Source organism: Falco punctatus (genome assembly GCF_963210335.1).
Source record: "Falco punctatus genome assembly, chromosome: 8".
NCBI lineage: Eukaryota > Metazoa > Chordata > Aves > Falconiformes > Falconidae > Falco > Falco punctatus.
Window position 1 is genome coordinate 55808162 of NC_137588.1, and position 22190 is coordinate 55830351.

Genomic DNA, 22190 nt, shown 5'->3' on the forward strand with positions numbered 1-22190 from the left:
TAAGGGTCTTTCTAATGTAAGCCAGCAGATATAAGGACCTTAGAAATTAATGCTGAAAGTAATATCTTTATCACACCTCTAACTCCAGAGTCTCTCTTTCTCTTGGATAGAAAATGTAGCTATGTATGACAGTGAAAGAACCATCCTAAGATTAGTAGTGTGGAATTGGAGTGACTCCAAACTTGATACAAATTCTTTGAAGAGTAAAACTACTGGTACCAGATTGAATGATGGTGTTTGAAGCACCGGACTAAGTAATATGTGGGTCTCGGCTGCCGTAATTGGGGTGTTAATTTCATTTCTGATTTGCTGCTGTTACATGTTGTATCTGTAAGTGCGGTGTTTTAACTTGCACAATCGTTTCTTAAGCCAACTAATCCTGCGATTCTCATTCTAGAAAAACTCTTTTTATAATAAGACTTTATAAACAAAGCTTTTTGCCTAATTTCTAAACATTGTAATAACAAGCAGCCAGACTTGGCCTGTGTTTGAATTGTGTGTGTACTTGAACGTGTGGAGACTTGCTGGTATGAAGGAAGGAACGTTCTCTTGCCTGTGGACTGTGGCTAGTGGACCCATTAGGTGTATGAGGTGAGGGGAGAGGAACAGGATTACAAATAATATGGTCTTTCTTTTTTTTTTTTTTTTATGCCTTTCAGGATATGAAAACTGCTGTAATCACACCATGTAGCCATTTTTTTCACGCGGGTTGTCTTAAGAAATGGCTGTATGTGCAAGAAACCTGCCCTCTGTGCCACTGCCAACTTAAGAGCCCTTCACAGCTACCGGGACTGGGACCAGAGCCAGTTCAACAGCCAAATCCTAGTGCAGAGCAAAATCCCAGCCCTGGAGATGCAGCTGAGCCTCCTGGTATTGAACATGACAGTGGGCCAAATGTGAAAGACAGCTCTAGCGAGAGCAATGGACAGGTCGCAGGTGGACAGGCCGGCCCGGAGGCCTCTGCTGAGATGGAAGGGTCTCAAAGCATGGACGGTGACACGAGCCGGTGCGAGGCCAGCCAGGGAGCAGCTTGTGCTGCAGAACTCACTGCAGTCCCGGACGGATGCCCCGCTCAAGATCCGAGGGTTTGTGTCCAGCTCTAAGGTGACAAAGGATGACGTGGGAACAAACACATTTCAGAGATCCAAGTCTGACTCAGAAGAAAACCTATCCTTCCACAGCTGTGAAAGAAGCGTAGCTATTAATGCTGGTCAAAATGTAATCTCCCATGCTGATTTTTATGGGCTGCTTGGTAGTGGTAACTCCAGTGAGACGTAGTAGAAATGACTCCAGAAGCTCTCTGAACTGTGGGCATAGGAAGGATGTCTGGAAATAAATTGCAGTGAGTGTTTTCAAGATGTAGGTGAGGAACAGGAGGTCTGTGAGAGGCTGTAAACAGACTGACAGAATGCTAGCTTTTGTTTTGGGCAGGAAGAGGGTGTCGCATCGAGCCACGTCCCAGGGTACCTGAGCGGCGTTAAGTGCAGTGAGTTGCCAGTCTCTGGCTGAGGTGCAGCTTTGGTTGCTGACAAAATCTTTTCTGGATCGTGAGCAAAAATCAAAGATACAACATCAGTGATTGTACTAGAAGATGGAAGCACACTTAATACGTCATGTGTATGCTTTGGGTGTTCTTGGTGGGGCAGTTGCATTTGAATTCATGTAATCTATAGTGACTCTTGACTTTTATGACGGAGTCTTCGATATTTCGATGTATATGAAACTTTTGCTAATAATGGGCACAGTCTGGGCTGCATGAAGTGAACTAAAGCTCTAATGAACACTTTGGCCTCCGCTGCCATGTGCGGGAGGAAAGTGGGATGAGTTTTAGGGCACAGATAGAGGCCTTGCAGTACTGTGCTGTGTAATGTTTAATTCTTGCAGCTGAATTAAAACAGTATTAAACTCTGGCGATATTTGCACTTTGGGAATGAGTACATTACTGTGTATGATCAGACTCCGCAAATGCCACTTTTAAAGCTGTTAATAGGTTTGCACCTTTTTTCTTTGACAAGGACATGTCCATACTTAAATTTTTACATTCATCATGGCTTCGAGTAGAACTAGGGACTGGGGTGGGGAAATAGGTGGGAGTAGGGGGCAGGCAATTTTTTTATGTGAATTTTGATATGAAGAGAAAATTAGTCACTTATTTATACGATAGGCTTGACTCAAGTGTTTTTCAAAGTCGGTATTCCTAATGTGAAATGTGATACTATTTTATTTTTAGTAGTAAATTTGGATGTAGACTGACAGACATAGCTGAATGTCTTAATAAATTACATTTGAAGATTTTTACACCTGGTTATGTGATTCTTGTACTAAAATCCTGTGAATTAAGTGTATGTTTAGAGGCTCTTCTGCAGTAGTAGCTCTCCCCCTTGGAGATCAGTCGAAGTTCTGATGCTCCTGTTCTCCTCCATTTCTATTTCAGTGTTGTGTGTCTTAGTGATACCTCCTGGCCTCCCCTGGTCCTTGCCACCAGATCATGGCCAGTGCAGAGCAACAGAAGAACACTAAGGCATGTTTGCTCCTGGAAGCCATGAGTGCTGCTACTGAGCCCCAAGTAAAACCCAAGCCTGTTTCCTTCTCACTTGGCAGGATGGGGATATCAGTTACACCATCCTTTGCTTCTGTATCTCATTTTTGTTTTCTTGCATATTAATCAAAACTCCAGATTTACCAGGTGCTTCACTGATCATTGCAAAGCTTTTATTAACAGCTGGGTGTGTTTGGGGGGGAATTGTGATTATTTTTTTTTTTTCTTGTACTCTTTTATTTTCACTCCTGTTAATCAGCGGTCTGGGTCCTGGTCTTCTACACCTGTATTTCTGTGGAATTGAATCCTCCTCAAAAACATGTTTTGTGTGTGTCCAAGCTTTTAGTCTACGCAATTTAGACTGTTTCCATTCTACCCATGCTTAAAAGTCTGTGGAGGCAGGAAACGGGGATTTTCTGGGCAGCACTGCTATGGAGTGCTCTTTAGTGTTGTAAACCAAAGACTTTCCCCTCAATTCAGAGTATGTGTTTGAAGGATACTCTGTTGAACTCTGCTTGCTGTCCCTGGGTGCAGAATAATGTCCCCAGAAGTTCCTCACACCAGCGATGGGAAGCTTTTCCTTTGTGTAAGATCCCCTGCCTTCCACAGTAGGAAGCAAGTGGTACCCCCGGTGCCTGGGAAGAGATGGGAAGAGCTAGGCTTGGTCCGTCTTGTGGAGCGAAGGTTGGACTGGGGCTGCTGCACGGATACCTCCTGGGGAGCGCAGGGGAGGGAGGGGAGGAGCTGGTGCGCACCCCAGCATTCACATGAGGGCAGAAGGAAATCCCAGGGGTCATCTGCTCCAGTTCATTGCGATCCCACACAGTATGTCACGTCATCGCTTTCATGAATATAAGAAGTGGTGTTGAAAAAGTAACAAAAGAAGTAAGGGTTATCTTCAATGCTTAGGCCAAGAAGCTGTTTTCTAGCCTGACTGATCTCTTGGCAATGAACCTTTCAATTTCTACCCTAAATTATTCATAGCTAATTTGTGATGCAAAAGCTAGAGGAAAGAGCTGTGGATTTATACCAACATCGGTAAGAGGTAAGTGCACCGGGAGACTGCTCATTAAGAATCAACAGGCCCACAGCAGATTCAACAAATGCAGCATCTGCCAGGACTGCAGGTTGGAAACGGATGTGGCACTGGAAATGAGCCTGACAGATCAGGAATGTATGTGCTGTCTTTTAGGAGAAATGATGCTGCAAGGTTCCCACTGGAGCAAACCAAAAGCAACTATTCCGTGCTGGAGAAGGGGCTCAAAGATGTGGAGGCTCAGGCAGTCTTGGTGGAGTTCCTGGCAAGAGGGGCAGGGGGAGGTGAAAACAGCTGTGATGCACCTTTTTTACTGTAAGAAGGATATTTTCAAGAGGGAGAGGAAAGAAAGGAGGGAAGGCTGCTAGCTTGGAGAGTTCATAGGAGCAGGGCTTTCCTTGAAAGGTGGAAGCTACCTTCGTTAGGTGCCAACACCGTTACAAAGAGTTGTTTGTAAGAGCAAGCCGAGGTGGAGTGTGCATTGCTGCAGGGTTCATGAGGCAGAGCGAACTGGTTAGTAAAATCTGCTGGACTAGAAAGTTCAAGGGGGGGGGGGGGGGGGGGGGGGCGTGTACGTGCGTGCTCATTTTTGCTTTGTTTTTGGTTTTGCTTTTTTCCAACTCAAAAATGCTGACAGAACACCATTTTCTGAAAAACTAGGGACAGCGGGCTCTAGAAGGAACCTAAAAATAAGCCTGCAAGGAGTGGAGGTGGGTGGGAAAGGAATACTGATAAGCCACGCGGGCTGTGTCTTACGGGTCGGGAGGTTCAGGGATGAAGCGAGAACTGCCAAAACTCAGGCCAAGCTGGATCCTGTAGCGGGAATAAACTGTAACTTGGAGGGGAACAGGAGAAAAAGGGGGAAGGCTGCTACAGAGGAGAAGGGAGGTAAGGAACGCAGTGAACCTTCTGTCTCTGCTCTGCAGAGCGTTTGGGTGAATGCTCCTGACCTCTGAGCTTTGTCTGGTGCAGAACTCCCTGTTGGACACTGCTTGCTTTGAGTTGATTTTCTTTTTCTCTGCAGCTGCGCATGAGTAAATAGGGGAAAAAATGCTTTTTGAGTGTTTATGATCAGGGTATAAACCGTAGGCTGAGGCTTGGAATCATTTTCGTTTGGACTCCTGATGGTGGTGTGATTGACGAACATTTGGACTCAAAAAGATGCTTCCAGCTAGGTGATATAATGGGAACAGTTGGGAATTTTATGGCTGGTTGGTTTTTTGTTGGAAATGGGAGTGCTGATCACATGGTGTGATGGTGTGTGTTGAGTTGGTCCTGTAGAGTATTCCCAGTGTTGCTGATTTACAGAGCCCATTGCTCTGGGCTCAGGGAGGTGTATTTACACAAGGTGAGACGACTCCATGAGAAGAGCAAACAAGTCTGTGACTAGGAATTTGATTTGAAAGCCTAAGTTTGACTTGCTTTGCTCTTGGCTTCCTTGGCTTTTGGCTATTTTGCAGAAAAATCCATTTCCTTCCTTGTTCCTAGTGGAACACTTCGTTCTATGCCAAGGCAGAGTTCTTGAAATGCACAGGGTTTTTCAGCGTGGGAAAGCCTTTCATTCAGAGTCCTCTTCTTTCCTGATGTCTTTTAAATTCAATTTCTAAGTTACCTCGATCCTTTTGCTAAAATAAACCAAGGGTTTGGGCTTAAACTATCTGAATGTTTGAGAACTTGTAACATTTTACCTAACTGGTAGGGACAGTTTAGCTGTTTGATTTCAGTTGGTTCAAAAATCAGATTATCTTTAGCAAGTAAGATATACAAGAAAGTAGATATTGCTGTCTAAACAAAAAGAAAACAAACAAAAATAAAACCCAAAGAAAACCACACTTGGGAAGAAGAACTGGCTGTCGGAAGCATATTATGTTGTTGGGAATCCAGCTGCTTTCGGGATAAAAGTAACCAAACCAGCGTGGACCTGAGGTTGCTGGGTTTGGTTGGGTCAGGAGAGCCAGGGGCAGGAAGCCCCTTGGTTTGAAGCAGGTGGTGGGCACGGCTGGTGCTGGGCTGGAAGTTCTCAAGAAGCAGCAGCCCCTGAGCCATGGCTGCGTTACGTTGCTCTGAGGAAGGCTGCGAGGGCAACCAGTGGTTGGTGCTGGCTCTTTTTTACCTCCTGCATGGTAAATTTGTATGAAGAAACCTTTAGGTCATTTTCCAGTATGAATTTTCAGTCTCTGCAGTGTCTGGAGCTGTTGTATATTAGTTAAGCCTGTCCTGTTAAGGATTACTTATTCAAAGTCTCGCCTGGGATGTCACCCCACAAAAACATATGTGGGAAAGATTGACAGATACATTTCCCTACTAATCTCTTTGGCTTTGCTTGCGCTTATAAAGGTGTCAGTAATTTTCTGTTTTTCTCAGTGTTACAATGCTGAGTTTAGAAATTAACTGGACCCTGTTTTTGTGATCCACGTGTTCTATCACATTAAGGATCACAGTTCGCTCCCCCACACCCTGAAGATACCAGTTTTATTTTTGACAATGCATCTTTCTTTTTGGTATGGCTATTTTACTTACTAGCATCCTGCTGGAGTCCAAGGCCAGAGCTGCGCTGACTTCTCTCCTTGGTGCAGTTCAGTGCTGCAGCACTGGATGGCTGTGCCTGGGAACGCCTAGTGCTGACGTGGAGACTGGCCGGGGAAATTCCATCCGTTTTTATAAAGAAAGTTATGATTCAGTTGATAAACTACTCAGCAAATGCATTCTGTGGCTCTGAGGTATTGAGTATTCTCTTGAAAACCCACGCTGTCCTTTAGAGAAAGATGTAGCCTGCAAAACTTGGTGAGCTCTCCTTTTCAATGACAGAGATGACCAGGGTGAAGAGGATGGAGTTGGGAGGATAAGGGAGGTTGGGAAGGTGGTGAAAACCCAGGGAGAAGCAGGGGCTGGGGGCTGGCAGTGTATTAAACGTTGCTAAGAGAGTGTATCTGGTGCACACATAAACCTAAAGGTGACCAATCTGGGTGAAGAGATAAGAAATAAAAGAAAGACAATTTCTGTGCATAAGCAACCAACCCAAATCTAAAAAAAAATAAAGAAAAACATTTTCTATGTGTTACAAGTAATTAGACACATATTTTCCCAGTGGTTGCCATTTCCTGGAGGTTTATAATCCACATCCTTAAATAAATCTGGTAGCTGAAACTCACTCAGCTAATACAACAGCCAAAGACCAGACGATCTGCAGAATTTTGCAGCAACAGATGTGAAAAGCTTAGGATGGTGATGTGGGAAAATGATTCTTAGGAATTTAAAATGTAAAACTGACTTAATTAGATCAAAATAATCAATTGAATAGGTACCTGGTATTTATAAATGAAATGATACATGGTTCCTTAATTGACCGTAGTCTGAGTTTTCTTTAAATTGATTGTTCGCTTCTAGCTTGGGGAAAAAAATGCCAGCTGGAATGTAGAGGGATTAAGTTTTATTTATTTTCCTTGCTAAGAGCCACATTGTGCAATTTAAAAGGAAATGTCCTTGAAAGATGGGTTCCTTTATAAACTGTTTCAGCCCTTGTTTGTTTTCAGATGGAAATTAATTTCTCAAAGGTCCTCCGTGTTAGAAAGTGCATGTTGGTAAGTAAAGAAAAATGAAAAAATATAACCTGCTAAGATACAACTTGTTTTCAAGATAAAAATCTTTGCATACGTGTGTGTTTGGGTATAGCTGTTCTAGTTACCTTGCTGGACAAAAAGGCTGGTAATGATCTTCATTTGCACAGGTGGTGGGAAACATCAGTGGGAGAACCTCAAACCCAGCTGTTGAATATTACTAGAATTATTGTTTATATTTTGATGTACTTAAACATTCATCTTGAGTCCTGCAGAAGGTGGAACCAAGTGTGTCAGCTCCTTGTTGAGCTGGGGGGGGGCTCTGGTCTGTGCACGTTCCCACATCCAGCTGTAATACATGGTGAAGGGGACCGTCTGAAGTGGTTAGAGGCATTTTCACAAAAACTCGGGGGGCCCATGCAGCTGTTTCTCACCAGTTACAGTTGCATTCGAGATGGCTTTGGCGACTTCCAGGTCCCGACTTCTTTTCTTTAAAGGTGTGGAGCTGGAAAGGAGAGTTAAAGGAAGCTGCAGGGTCACTTTTTCCCTTGGTGTGGACAAGGACTATAAACAGTTCTGAAACCTGCCTGGCCCTGGAGGCAGGTGCTGGGTCGGGTGATGTGCTGCTGGGCTGCTGCAATCTTGCCACAATCCTGCCCCAGGCTTGTTCTCAACACAAAATACGAGTCTTGCCCTCGTGGAGTTTTTTAACTGGGTCGGTCTGGGCGCTGATGGCTCCTGAGCTGTCCCCTCTGGGTTCGGCCACGAGCGGCCTCTGCATCTGTTTGTGCTGAGCTTTTGTGGGTGCAGGCGGGGGGGTCGGTGCATGCTCCTCTGATGTTGCTTTCTATCAGACTGTGGGATCAAACTTTTCCCTCGGCAGAAAACTGGCACTCAGCCTGTGCCTCGCTCCTGGGGATCTGACCCTTAACCACACGTCCTAAAGGTGCTGGGACCGCTGCACGAACATCTGGATGAGATTAAGCCCCGTGCAATGGGACTCCGAACCCCCCAAAAGCCTGGGGTTGCTTCCCAGGGGTTTCCCTTCTCTCCTTATCAGTGACAGAGATGACCAGGGCAAAAAGGATGGATGGAGCCGGGTGGGCGGGGGGGAGGTGAGGGATGTTGGCAAGGGGGTGACAACCAGGAGGAGCTGGGCAGGGGGCTGGCGGGCAGTGGTTGTGGCAGGGCAGAGTGGCACTGCTGCTGGGAGCGGGCAGCCAGCGGGCTCAGCACCACCGCTGCCTTCTGGTGGGGTTTTGCAAGTGTAAATAGTACCTGGGGAGCTTTACTGGGGGAAAAAAAATAACAAAAGAAATTCCACGTTTGAATTCACCAACTAAATCCCAGGTGAATATGTGCCCTGGCGTGTTCCCTGTGATGCTGATGCCCTGCTAATTGTTCGTGTCTGTGAAGTTTGCTGGGAAAAATGGGATTTAAACTTACAGGGGGTCAGAGATCTGCTCCAACACCAGTATTTCTCTTTCAGCTTGAAGGATGGTTTTTGCCCCCTTCCTTAAAAATCAGGCAGCATCGTTGACTGTTCTCAGCAACGTAGCAGTGAGGTGACACGAAGCAATCCTTTTCTTTGGAGCTTCCCAGAGACAAAAGTTTATATGACAGAAATAATTTGATTGGGGTCAGGATTTCTGCTCAACATAACTCAAGGGTATTCTGAGAATTGCTTGGATTCTGCAGAAATCCCACTGGGCACCAGGCAACACTGTCCAGCTTCAATTATGGGTTTAGATATTTTTTCCTCTTCCCTTTGCAGAGAGTTTTAAAGCTGAGATATGCAAACAGAGGCTATTGTCAAATATTCCAATGGGAGACTGCTCTCTGGCTCCTTGAATACATCTTGCATAAATATTTTAATTGCTAATTTGCTGGTCTCATTTAACACAGATTTGGCATTTATCATTTGAATTTAAACTTGTTAAAATTGACAATTTTCTTGGCTACCTATGTTAATAATTTAAAGGGAAAGCTCATTATTAAATTATTATGGGTAATTATTTTGTAACTAGTGTGGAAATTGTCATTTCTGCAGCCTTAAAAGATCCTAGAAGAAGTGTGCGCGGATCAATATGGATCAAATCCCAGAATGTGTAAAGACGCCCAGGAATGGTCATCTGTATAAAATGTTGTATGGCTGGGGGAAAATATTAAAATTAGAATATAATTCACTATACATAATGACTCCAAAGCCTTGGGGACTGTTGAAGCAAGTGATGTAGTTGGAGGGTCAAGTCTGGGTTTCACCTCATTGTGAAGCTGTGGCTGGGAAATGGCTGGGCGTGATTTGGGTGAGCGCACCTTGCAGAGCTCAACAGGCGCATCCTATATGGCAAGGTGTTTTCTGTGGGTGTGTTGGCTGTTCGTGCGATACAGATGCCCTGCTGCCTTTTGCATGGCTAGAGGCTGTTTGTCCAGCACCTTCCTACCGTGTCTGAGACTCCCGGTATAACGCAAAAAAATTGTTTGGCCTTAATTTTGAATTTTCCACCTGGAAGGAGCATTGAGTTCAAAAAGTGGCTACCCCAGATACTAATCCATGAAGCCCTGTTCCGGCACAGCGCGGAGCACAGGCTTTGCTGTCTGCAGAGCGTGTGGCCTGAGAAGGCTGCGCAGTGCCCGAAGCGAGCACCAGCACACATGGAGCAGGAGCAGGGCTACTGGTAGCAGTTCACATCGTTCCTCAGCATCACGGATACTTTTTCCCTTGCAAGACGTCAGGAGGTGGTTAAAGCTCTGGATTCCTCTGAGGTGGTAAGTTTGTTTTCTGTGATAAATGTCAGTGAAGTGTGGTGAATAAAATGTCCATAGCCAGATACCAAACCCAAACGCAAGCAGGAGGGGCAGATCACACCTTGATGAAGGCAACTGTCAGCTCTGTTCCCGTTTGTCAGAGAATGTGCTTGTAGGGGTGATGTCTGCAGGCTGCGCTTTGGGATCTGTCGCTCCAGCACTCCCATCTAGCATGCATGGTACCCGCTGAAACGGTGGGCAGAGATGCAGGCTGAGTCCCAGTCCTTCGGGATCTGCAGCGGTCAGGTAAATACTGCTGATTTCAGGGAGTGCTGTGCTTCACTGGGTGGAAAACAAATCCTGCTCCAGCCCTGTAAATGGTGCGGAGGAGCCTTTCCCAGCCTGCAGCACCAGCCTTTCCATCCCTGGTAGGTGCTGCAGTCAGTGCTCACGTGTTTTTGCAGGTACAGAGCACCCCCGCGCACCAGCCCCTGGCCCCAAGCAGCTGCCTCTGTGGCTTATGCAGGAGCACTTGGCAGAAGCACATTTTTTGACAGTGACGTACTCATCATAGATGTGATTCCCTTAAAAAAGGATGTTTTGAGGTGCAAGGCACGTTACTGAGGTAAGTGATGCTCACACGGCCCCTCCAGCGCTCCCCAGTTTCTCAGCATCTGGCCAGCAGTCTCTGCAGCTGGATGTAGCCCACAGCAAAAAAGCAGAGAACAATGAGGTAAAGTCAAACCCCCGCCCTGCTCCCACCAGATGGCCCTCACGCTTTTTTAATTTTACTCTAAACGGCTGGTAAATGCTCTGCAAGCACTTGGTGAGTTTACAAGGGATGCGAGTCTTTTCCCATCGCTTTATTTTGGGAGCACGCGGCCGTGGCAGACACCCCCCTGCCTTCCTCTGTGGTCTCCCTATTTTCCTAGGTCTCTAGGTTGAGTCCTGAAGGAGAAGCACTGAGGGACTTCAGGAGGGTGCAGAGCAGGTCCTGGAAACGTTGCTGAGCTGGACCTTGCACACGTGTGCTGCAGACAGCGCCAGGCATGTGCACCTGGCCCTGGCGCGGGTTGGGAGGCAGGCTGGGCTCCCGGGGTGGGTGATGTCTGAGCAAGACACAGCCCTTGGTCTTTGCCTGTCAGCAGCTGCCAAATTCTGCCAGCGAGGCTTTACATTCCTTGAGAGCAAGGGACAGTTTCAAAAGTACTGAATTAGGCGATAACTTTTTTTTTCCTGTTGATCTCGAAAAAAAAAATAAGGAAGGACACTTACTGACTACTTACATGTTACCTTGATATTTGAGTTTCATCTTTACGGTAGTGTTATAATATTGAGGTATGCAAATAGAACTTTTCAGCCTGCAAAATTGTGAATTTCTGAGTTTTGGCACTTAGTATAAACCAGTTCTTGATCCTGGATTTCCTAATGTTTGCATCTTCCCCCCTACGCCAGGATCATTTTCCCTTTGAGAACAATACCGGATCTGGCTCTCTCGTACTGTACTGTTACTGGAGTATTTTAGTGCATTAAGTAGTGATTTGTTTATGCACAGAAAGGTTCTGCCCAGACATCACCGCTGTAAGCTTTTCCATCTGCATGCCCCCATCCTGACCTTGACCCACTGTAGGGCTGCAGAGGGCTTGTTCACGCTCCAGCCTTGCAGGCTTTCCTATCAGGATTAGCTTTAAGGGGCTCAAGTTGTTGAAGGGTTTTTTCTACTGATAAATGGATTGAGACCCATATTTTAATCTCACGTCATCAAACATTCATCAGATACTCTCGGTCATTACTGACAGAGCCAAGTTTGAACTAGTGACCTAGCAGTAAAAGGTCCCATTAGCAATTTCCTTAAACTGTCAAGTCATTGCATAACACAAATGAAATGTGAGGGATTTTTTTCTTTTCCACAGGTAAAGGCAGTGGATTTCTACCTAATTTTTATTTACTGTGTTAAAGTCTGAACGCTCTCACATAAGCCAGAAATAGGAAACAAACAAAGATGGGGTGTATCACCTGAACGCAGCCCCTGCATGCATGGTCCCACAGTGCCATGCCAACCAACTTCACCAGTTTGTTTCCATGAACTGGGAGAGTGCTGGAGAGTCCTGGTGGCAAATCCCATCCTCAGTGTGCCAGGTGCAGCCCATGCACCCCGTGCCAAGGCGGATCCAGGCTGTGTGCGTGTTGTTCTCCATAAGCAATAAAAACGGAGACTGGCAGGGGTTTAGAAAAGCTTCTTTGGCTCACGTCACACCGCACTGTTCTTTTACTAGCAATTTTTGTATCCAAGTTCTTTCTCTCTTTACAGAATCATTTGAAGAAATAATGTGTGAGGGGGAAAAAAAAAATTACCTCCGGCAGTCATGTTATAATGGCTCTTGTGCTGACAGCCCTTTGGGAACAGTGGCAGCAGCAGGGTAAGTATATATGACATCTTTGTAGTGATAAAGAAACAAATAAATGTTCCCATTAACACTCCATCAGGTCAACAGCTATTCCAGACCAACATGATGTTAGAGGAACTGGTTTGATTCATATCATCTAAGACACACTTCTCTTGCAACATATCTTCTGGAAGGCACATAAAACAGAGGTCCTGCTCTAACCAGGTGGAGTTATTAAAGAATCAGTGAACTTTTTACAAGTTGCTTGAAATACCCTGGCTAGAATCCAGCTCCAGTGCTGTTTCTGCGTCTGTTTAACAGTTCCTTTATCACACCATGACAATGACTCTGTTTCAGCGCTGGAGGAAGTAATTTCTCCGTACATCGTTTGTAATGCATTTTGGGAGGCTTCTGAATGCTTCCTAAGCCCTGCAGTGAGATCAGTGGGATGTGAGCCTTACCATAACAATCTGCTTGGGAAGCATGAGCAGCATTTGTGTATCATCCATAATGAATGGGTCTGCATATGGAACAAACGCACACGCACACAGATGCCTGCTCAGGCAGGCTACCCTTTTCCTATGCAAGCCAGCATGAGTTGTGCTTGAATAAGGACTACGCTGTCTTATTTTCTGCACAAATGCTAGGTAGTGAACAGCAACTTGCAAAAAAATTCTATTCAGGCGAGTATTTAGGCACACTTTAGCTCTGCTAAAATGCAGACCTAAAACCAGGTGCAGGCTTTCTAACACGGGGTAACCCAGAGTTCCTAATGAATGTGGCAATTCCTTCCCCTGTAACAGGCACTGTCTGGTCGTCTCTTTACCAGAACTTTTATTACTTTTTCACACAGGTTGAATATTTTTGAGGAAGGGATGTGGGAAGTCCAGGTGGATGTCTGTGGTCTGTGTCAAGCCACACAGATCCTAGACCAAACCTAGGTAAAACCAAAGAAATGCCCTGCTCTGGATCGTGCAAGGCAGGGAGTTGAACTTTCAGTTGTCTGAAGCTCCGCAAAGCCCATCTAAAGGCGAGTATCCCTTTGTATCTTAAAGTTCATTGCAACCAAAGCACTTCTGTGCTGTGTTCTGGCAAAAACTCGCTGGACAAAGGTATGCCTCTGGCTCCAGGCAAGATGTCTGAGCCCAGATGATGAACTCAGTTCTGTTTCTGCTGAAGACCTAAGACCTTCTGATGTTAATACGAATGGCAGGGAAAACAGGTTTCAAAATGGTCAGCACAAAAAATCCAGCCAGATCCTGAGCAATCAGGTCCTAGACCACGCTCAGTGCTTGCCAAGCCAGCAGGTTGTCTCTCTCTTATTCCTCCCCTGTTTGAAGGGAAAGCCGGAGATTTTGGAGTACACCCTTCAAAAGAGCTTGTGAACCTTTAAAGTCAAAATGCCAAGATGCAAAATCCTCAGAGTTTATGTAAGTGTGTAGAAGGAGACAGATTCCTGAGCCACTTAAAATACTTGTGATAGTATTCAGTCTTGATTCAGCAAAGCGTGTAACAACTTTTGTAGATATTTAAATCCATTCCATGTAACATGGTTAAACCCATCCCCTCAGAGGGAGGGAGCGCATGCTTCTGGGGCTCTCCCTTCCCTCCTAAACGAGGGACATGTACTTCCACCTCCCTGAAGCTGATAGTGGTTGATTATATGTTTACATGCTTTGCTGCACCAACAACGTAAAAATCATAGCAAGATTTTGTGTGATAAAATAACCATAATCTGTCCAGTGGCTGCCAGAATAAGCACAATAAATACAAGGTAGCCTTAAACGCATTGCAAGCTGGTGTGAGTACTGTAGGGAATGGCAATCTGCAGCTGGCTAGAGCAGAGTGCGATTTCCATTGATAGGCTAAAGAAACAGGTTTCCTCTGCTCTTAGCAGTGAAAGCGGAGGGTGCTAGCCCTGTGTAGGGCCAGCTTGCCCTTTTGGCATGAGCAGGGCTGCCGGGAGGGTCCCAAGGTGAGTTTCGGGCTGGGGAGTTCCGGGGACGGCGCCGTCGGGTCTGGGCAGCGCTGCCATCCAGCGGCACCTGCAGCCGGCTGTCCCCCGGACGGCAGCACGGCTCGGACGGCTGGCCTCGCGGCTGGGCTGGGGGCCGTGCCCGTGCCCACGGAGGACAGGACCCCAGGCTGGGCGAGCCTTCCGCGCCCTCGGGGTGGCCCGCAGCCCCCCGACCCCCAGGCCCAGGCAGGTAACCCCGCTCTGCGCCGTCTACGCTCAGGGTTAGATTCGCTATCAGGCGCGGGTGCCCCGGGATCCCCGTGGGACAGACAGGCGCCAGGGTGCCGGGGGGGGCTGCGGGGCCGCGCTCTCCCCCCGTACCTCCACCCCCCGCCCCGCCGCTCCCCGCTGCGTGTGCCCGCAGCCGCGGTGCCGGTGGGAGCGTTCCCCCGCGTGGCCGCCAGGTGGCGCCGTAGCCACGCGGCGCGGCGGCCCCCGGCACCGCCCCCTCCCCCGCGGCGGCACTGGGGGCGCGGGGGCTCCGCCGCTGGACAGGGGGGCGCCGGGGGGGGGCTGACCTCTGGGCCCCCCAGCCCCGGCCCGTGGGAGCGGAGGTGGGGTGCCCTCCGCTCTCCGCAGCCCCGTGCGGAGCTCCCTCGACGTAACTCCGCAGCTCTGCTCGCCCCTCACTCCCGCGGGTGCCGGGGGCGGGCTCCCGCCCCGGGCGGTGATGGGGGGGCTGTGCTCGAGGAGAGGGGGGGCCGTATCCCACCGTCCCGTCCTTTTCCTTCCTATGAGTGCCTGGGAGAGGGTCTACTCTGCCGGACTCTTGCTGCCGCCTGGCAGCCCCCTGCCCTGGGGTTCTGCACCCTCCCCCGCCCCCCGCAGGTGGGTCCCCCCTTGCCCCCGGCCCCTTGCAGGCGGGCACACGCTTCCCTCGATGACCCGCTGCTTCCCACCCGCAGGAATTAACCCTGCCCCAGCGCCGGCGGCCTCCCTCTGGCCCGGGGGGAGAGCCCCTTGCCCCATCCTGGGGGGGTGGTGGGGAGACCCCAGGGCCCCCAATCACCAAGGCAGGGAGGCGGGAGGAGGAAAGCTCCTGGATGAAACCTTTGCCTCTGGGTTGCTACTGCTTCTTCGTGGCAGCTTGGGTAAAAGTGTTTTTTTTTTCTCATTGTGCTATGGACAGACCCCCTGCCTGGTCCCAGAGGCACCCAGGGTCCTTCCTCCTGAGCAGGGCAGGCAGAGCATCATATCCCAACCCTTGGTCATTTGAGCCTTTTTCTTCTCTTTCTCCCTAGGAGCAAGCCAAGTAGGAGGAATAAAACACCCCAAGTAGCTGAACAGTGTCATCACCTGCCAGGGCAGGCACTGGATTTATCTGTTAATGCGAAGACTTTGGACAGAAACAGGAGTCTTTTGGCCTTAAGGAAAACACTCAGGAAAAGCATCTTTGCTGAGGAGGATACAAGTGAGCTGTTCCCAAAGCCTCAAGTCCCTTCTACCTCTGCATCAGCAGAAAGTGCAGGTACATGCTCAGACCCCGAGTGCTCTGCTTTCAGTCCCACCTCGAGAGGAGAGGCTGCTTTTCCCTTTCCTCCCATCGGCACGGGTCCGTTCATCATCTCCTCCTTCTGAGAAGAGCAGGAAGGAGCACAGTCCCTTTGGGGTGCCTCGTCCAGCTGCAAAGGTCAGGGAGGATGGAGCAGAAGGCTTTTCTCTCAGAAATTCCCATTTCCAACCACTTCTTCCCTCCCTTGGGGTCTGGGCAGAGGGAAGCAGGGCCTGATGGCCCCCCCCTGTGCCAGGAGCCGTGGAGCAGAGGGAGTGGGGACTGGAGGCAGGAGGAGGGAGTTGCCCTGGATAAACTCCAGGTCAGAGGCAAGAGGGGCCTTGGGCCCACTTGGAAACTGTGTCAGGGCAGGGGAGAAGCCTTTCCCCATGCAGGAGACTCCTGTGCTCTGGGACCTCTGTCTCCAGCCTCATAGGGGTGTTTGTCCTCCAGCCAGAGTGGAGCCTCTTTCTGTGGCCCCCTTCTTTAAAGGCCCCAAAACCAGCTGTTCCCCAGGAGCCCTGTTTTCTCCTATATTGGACAAGTAAGCCAGGGCCAGCCCTTTCCTTCTCCTTTCCCTTCCATGGGCATTTGGGTCCCAACATTGCCTTGTCCCTGCTATCTGTCATGACCGGGACACCGTGACCATGTCCTGGTCCTGCTTGTAAGCTGCTGCTGCCCGCAGTGTGAAGATGCAGCTTATGGGTTTGTGTCGCTGGGGTAAAACCCACGGCTCAACCACGTGGCTCTCAGTCGCTTTGGGAGCAAAGCATTTGCTCACCTCTGGCAGCAAATCGCAGCCTGCAAGTCTGTGTGTGTTTTATTCTGCATTGTACATCGAGAGCGTTTAACTTGGGCTTGCAGGGAAGCCTCGCTGCAACGTGCCTGAGTTTCCTTCTGCAGCAAAACAGTTAAGCGCAGAGTCCCCGCTAGCCCACCAAGGACTCCCCCGTGGCAGGCTGCGGAGTGTCCTCCAGCTCAGTTTGCCGTGCTGAGGGAAGGACAAACCCAGCTTTCCACATGGATATGCTCTGGCTTCGTAGCTGGCATGACGGCGGTACCGTGCAGGAGCGGCTCTGCTGCAGTCAGTGGAGTACAGTGGCGATGGTCCAGAGACCAGACCCAGGCGGTGTGGTGAAAGTGAGTGCTAAAGGCAACTGGGAATTCTTTAAAATAAAAGCCCTGGTATGCTACAGTTGGCCTCTGCAGGGTGGATGGAGCACAGAAGTCTCCTCACCTGCTGCCAGCTCTTTTGGTCTTTTTTATTTTCTTTTTATATTCTTTTTTTTTTTTTTTTTTCACTTTTTTTCCAGAGTCCTGACTTTCTCACCCTCTCCTTGTTTCAGCTCTGCTTTTCTTTCACACTCCTCCTTGTGGGGGTCGAGCCAGTGTTTAACTCTTTCATCCTTGCAGCAATTAGTTAGTGACTTTGAGACTACCCGTAAACCCCAGGGTGGGGCATGGCATCTCCCCCGGCCCTCAGCGGGGGCCTCCAGGGGCTTGCCTGCGTGTTGGGCACAGAGGGGTGTGTGTGTACAAGGAGGGAAGTAGTGGAGAACTTGCCACTTTTACCATCCTGGCTGGCTGTCCCTGCCCAGTGGAGGTGCCCTCACACTGCTGCTGGGATGCTGTTCCCTTCAGCATCCGGGAAGAGGTATGGAAACGGTCCCCTGATCCCCTGAACAGATTTGAAGGGCAAAATCTGCCAGCTGCTCGGTATATTGATTCAAATGCATTATTCCTCCTTGGGCAGATCCCTGCCCTGGGAAAGGAGCAATCGGTGCAGGTGCAGATAGCTTTTAATTGCAAAACGTATCTCACCATGGAGGCATTTAGGCTGGATACGATACAAGTGATACAGCAGCAGCCTGAAGAAGACCAATAAGCCGGAGCACTGCAGGGGCCAAAGTACTCCTATGCAATGCCTATGGCGTAAATGTTCATGTATGGTTGTATGGCTGTGTTCCTCCACATGTCCCCGAGATATGACACAGTAGCATTATGTGAAGATTCAAACATCATCTGCAGGGAATGTGAAAACTTGCTGTCTGTAACGGTTCCTAGGCGAGAACACAGCGTACTTTGGCTGCGGGTGTTTTGTGTGTGGACTCGCGTAAAGCCAAGGATCGGGCACAGTTTCTCGTTGCCAGCGAGGTGCTGGCAGCGGGCTCCGTGCCCGCAGTGGAGGCAGAGCTCTCTGGCCGAGGGTTAGCGGTGTGCTCTCATGGCTGCTGCATACCAAGTGATGTACAGGTGGCTGGAAAAGGGTCCTATGGAGTTGTCAGACTGCTTGAGGGTGCCTATGGAGCTGCATACCGGTGCTTATAGCGTGTTGTACATGGGCTGTCTGTTCTCCGGGCCGGGTCGGAGCCCTTAGCTGTGCTCTGGATGGGTCGTCTGTGGGGTCGGCCCGGCCCGGTGGGCTCCGCTGCCCTCCCGCGGGGCCCTGCGCAGCCCCTGGAGGGGGCGGGCAGCAGCTGCCCGTCCCAGCGTCCCCCCGCCGCGCCCGGGGCAGCATCTTCCGCACCTCGGGACGGGGCGGTGTGTGTGTGGGGACGGGAGACGACGCGAGACACGGGAGCAATTCAGAGATAACCCAGACACTTCAGAGGTTCCCCTCCCTCAAGTGGGGTCGGGGGCTCCCCCTTGAGCCCCCGAGGTGTGACATCGCCCTGGGGAGGGCGAGCAGCCCGACTTGCCGGGATGCAGCGGGTTTTGTTTCACTTTACGCGCAAACGCCGCGCAAGCCTGTATTTGGGGAGGCATAACCCACGCCGCCGGGGCGGCGAGCTCCCTTCCGCGGCCAGAGCCCGTGGGGAGGCGGTGGCCGAGGCACGGGCAGCGGGGCGAGTTGCGAGGGGAAGGATGGAGGCTGCTGCGGGAGGCGGACGAGCGGCAGGTCCGGGAGGGCGGCGGGCACTGCCCCCGCTCCGCCGCCGCGCAATCCGCCCAGCGCTTCCCCAGTGAGAGCAGGAATTGGTTTTATTATTATTATTAGTTTGCCTGGAAAAAAAAAATCGGACTTCCTAGGGGAAAATAACCGGACTTCTCTCCGTGAACTGTCCTGCTCGGAAATGGTGTGCGCCGCTGCCCGGGAGCGGGGCAGGAACCGGGGCGGCCGGAGGGGTGCAGCGGGGATCTGGGGAACTGCAGTGGGGAAGTTTTCGGGACCCGGGGCGGGTCTGGCCCCACGCGTGTTTCCAGCGGTGTTTGCGCTGGGGATAACCCCGCTGCGGGCTGGGGCTGGGGGGCACCGCCGGAGGGGCGCTCCCGGAGCAGGGGCGGGGGCAGCCCCGCCTGCGGGCAGAGGAGCTCGGGGGTCGGCAGCCTGGCGCGGGTGAGGGACCGGCCGTGGCGGCCCCGGGGGAGAGGGCAGGGCTCGGCCACCCCGGCCGTTACGCGCTGCCGCTTGTCCCCGCCGGCTGCGCCGGAGCGAGGAGCGCGACGGCCTGCTGCCGGGAGCCGGCCCGGGCGGGGAGCAGGGTGCCCCTCCGGAGGGTGTCCGTGCCGCCCCCTCCCCCGGTTATCCCCCCGCAGGTACCTGGCTCGGGGGCGGCCCGGTGGGCAGCGCCGCCGCCTCGCTGCTGAACAAAGGCGCGATCGCGTTTGTATTAATGCCCCCCCACACGGGGGGGGTCGGGGCAACTTTCCCCCGGGCCGATCGGGGCGACGGGGCGGGGCTATGCTAACGAGGTGGGCGTGGCCTCGCCCCCGCGGCGGCGACTCGCGGGCGGCCATTGGCGGCGGCGCGGCGGGGGGGGAGCGGTGACGCGATGCAAATGAGGGGGCGTGGCGGCGGCGGCCCCGCCCCCCGCCCGCCGGGGCTGCGGGGCTCGTGTTCGGCGGCGGGGACAGTCAAAGTGGCTCCCATAGGGAGAGACGGCGAGTCCGCCCCGGCGCTGCGGGAGAGGGAGGGGGCACTGGGAGCCCCAGGGTCTCCCTCCGGCCGTCCGTCCGCGCCGCCGCCGCGGGTGCGCCCCTCTCGCTCCCTTCCCGGCGTGCGCCCGGCTCCGGTAACTCGCTTCCTGCGCGGCTGAAGGAGGGAGGAGAGAGCGCTTCGGCTGGGAGAGGAGAGAAGAAAGAGGGAGAAAAGAAAGAAAGAAAGGAGAGAGGGGGAAAAGGGGGGGGGGGGAACTTGCCTCTCTTGTCACTGGAAAATGACACTTGATGTAGCAGAGCCTGCCGCAGCTCCCGTTCGTCCTATTGTTTCTTAAACTGCCATCTGAGATTTTTTTTCTTTTTTTTCTTTTTTTTTTTTTTTTTTCCTGCTGCCATCCGAGGGGTGTCTTCATACAAAAGGGACTTCAAGTACTCCTCCGGCTTGCGAGCGCTGCAACCAGCCCCCAGCACCCCGCCAGCCCCTCCAAGCACCCAAACAAACTGCACACGCAGCAAACAGCAGCAACAAAACCGGGCTCTGATTGCCTCTGGATTTTTTTTTTTTTTAATGTGCGTGCCTGTGTTTGCTTTCTCTGACTTGCTTTGATTCCAGACATCAGCTGCAGAAAGAGAAAAAAAGAGAGAAAGAGAGAAAAACCCCATATATAACAGTCCGCCTGGCGATTTCATCACTTTTTTTTTTTTTTTTTTTTTTTGAGTAAAGAAGGAAGATTTGCGCTGTTGTTTCTGATTCATGTTTGGGATTCAGGAAAGCATCCAGCGGAGTGGGAGCAGCATGAAGGAAGAGCCCCTCGGCGCGGGGATGAACGCGGTGCGGACGTGGATGCAGGGAGCCGGCGTCCTGGACGCCAGCACGGCCGCTCAGAGGTAGGCAGGCTCCGCGCCCGCGCCCCGCTCCGCGCTCCGGGGCGCAGCCGCCTGCAGCGCAGCTCCCCGCGGGCAGCGCCTTTCCCCCCGCGCCAACAAAAAGCCGGCTCTGGAGCTCTGCTAACGGCAGTGAGTTTCGCGCAGATGTCGCCAGTTAAATACCTACCCCTCCTGTCCCGTAGGAATGACTTTTTATTAAATAATAATAATAATAATAATAATAAAGGAAGCGGCGAGTTTCACTAGGTAGGAATAGGTGGGTTTTAATCTCTCTAGCCCCTCGTGTTCGCGCGGAGGAAGGAGTTTGCAAAACTATGTTTGCTGCTGATTTTGTCTTAAGATCTCCAAATGACACTCTCCTCCTCCGATAAGCAGCGAGTTGTGCACGGATGTATCCAAAATATATTTCTCTACCTCGCTTTCTTATCCCTGTCAGAATCAGCAGCCTCCCTCCTCCTCCTCCGATAAAGCAGGGAGTTTTGCAAAGCTTTCTCGAGGAGGAATTTAATTCGAAGCCCCTTTTCAAAACCACTGCCACTTATCTTAGATTTTTTTAAAAAGAAATCCCTTCAAACGGGAGGTGGATTTGGCGAAGCTGCGCCCAGCCTCGCTTTCCCTCTTATTTCTCCTTCTCCCCATCCTCTTCCCTACAGGATAAAAAAAAAAAAAAAAAAAAGAAAAAAAAAAAAAGAACCAACCCTAAACCAAAACCCCAAACCCTGATGCCGGATTCGCAGCCTGGAGCCGGCATCAGTTTAATGTTGACATCCCCCGGTGTCCCCCACCTCGCCCCGCACCCTCCCTTTGGAGCCCTCTAAGGAAGGGAAAGTTTCTGCAGGGACAACCCTGAAATATTTCAAGTTGTCTCCTCGGCTGCCGTCGCGGTGTTTACCCACCACCCGTGTGAGGGGAGGCAAGGCTCGCAGGACTGAAACTGAAAGATAAGGCACATGGGCGCTGGGGTGACAGCTCCGAGCCGACTTTGAGAAGTGGCAGGACCGATGCCGCTCCGTGGGGCAACGCGCCGGCGGGGCTGAGCGCGGCCCCTCCGCTATGCAGGGCCGGCTGCGAGCGGGCACGGCCCCCGGGGAGGGTTGGTGGGTGCCGGGGGGGGGCGGGGGGGGCTCTTGGCGCTTCGGGCTGGCCCTGGGGCGGGCTGGGGTCGGGGCTGTGCCGCGCTCCCGGCTCCGCGGCGTTTCGGCGTGAACCGCCTTTCCCCTTGCCCGGAGGGAAGAGCCTCGGGGGGCGTGGGGGGATGCTTAGCTCCGGGGGGAGCCCAGCCGGGTCCCGGCGGGGAAGGCATGGGCCCGGGAGCCGGCTGGGGGGGTGGGGGGGGGTGGGGTGGCGTGAGGCCGCGTCGTCGGGGCTGCCGCTAACCCGAGTCTTTCTGGTCCCAGCGGAGTGGGTCTGGCCCGGGCTCACTTCGAGAAGCAGCCTCCCTCCAACCTGAGGAAGTCCAACTTTTTCCACTTCGTCCTGGCTCTGTACGACCGGCAGGGGCAGCCCGTGGAGATCGAGCGCACCGCCTTCGTGGGCTTCGTGGAGAAGGAGAAGGTGAGTAGCCTGGCGCCCCGCGGGGGCTCGGCCGCCTCTCCCGGGCCCTCCCCGTTCCGCTCCCCGGGGGCCGCGGCACCGGCTCGTCCCGGG

The 22190-nt window shown here is 51.5% G+C and overlaps 2 protein-coding genes across 13 annotated transcripts in view; both read left to right on the plus strand.

Moving 5' to 3' along the window:
• RNF145 (ring finger protein 145) overlaps window positions 1-2298 on the plus strand; it is a 52583-nt gene extending 50285 nt beyond the window's left edge. For all 3 annotated transcript variants that reach the window (XM_080398534.1, XM_080398533.1, XM_080398532.1), the window contains exon 11: window positions 660-2298. In XM_080398534.1, coding sequence (XP_080254660.1) covers window positions 660-1103 — 444 coding nt within the window. In that variant the 3' untranslated portion in view covers window positions 1104-2298. The remainder of the gene's footprint in view (window positions 1-659) is intronic.
• A 13036-nt stretch (window positions 2299-15334) lies between these two features.
• EBF1 (EBF transcription factor 1) overlaps window positions 15335-22190 on the plus strand; it is a 286812-nt gene continuing 279956 nt past the window's right edge. For 2 of the 10 annotated variants that reach the window (XM_080398538.1, XM_080398539.1), the window contains exons 1-2: window positions 15790-20543; window positions 21941-22097. In XM_080398538.1, coding sequence (XP_080254664.1) covers window positions 20410-20543; window positions 21941-22097 — 291 coding nt within the window. In that variant the 5' untranslated portion in view covers window positions 15790-20409. The other 8 variants (XM_080398535.1, XM_080398537.1, XM_080398543.1 and 5 more) reach the window with 5 other exon arrangements.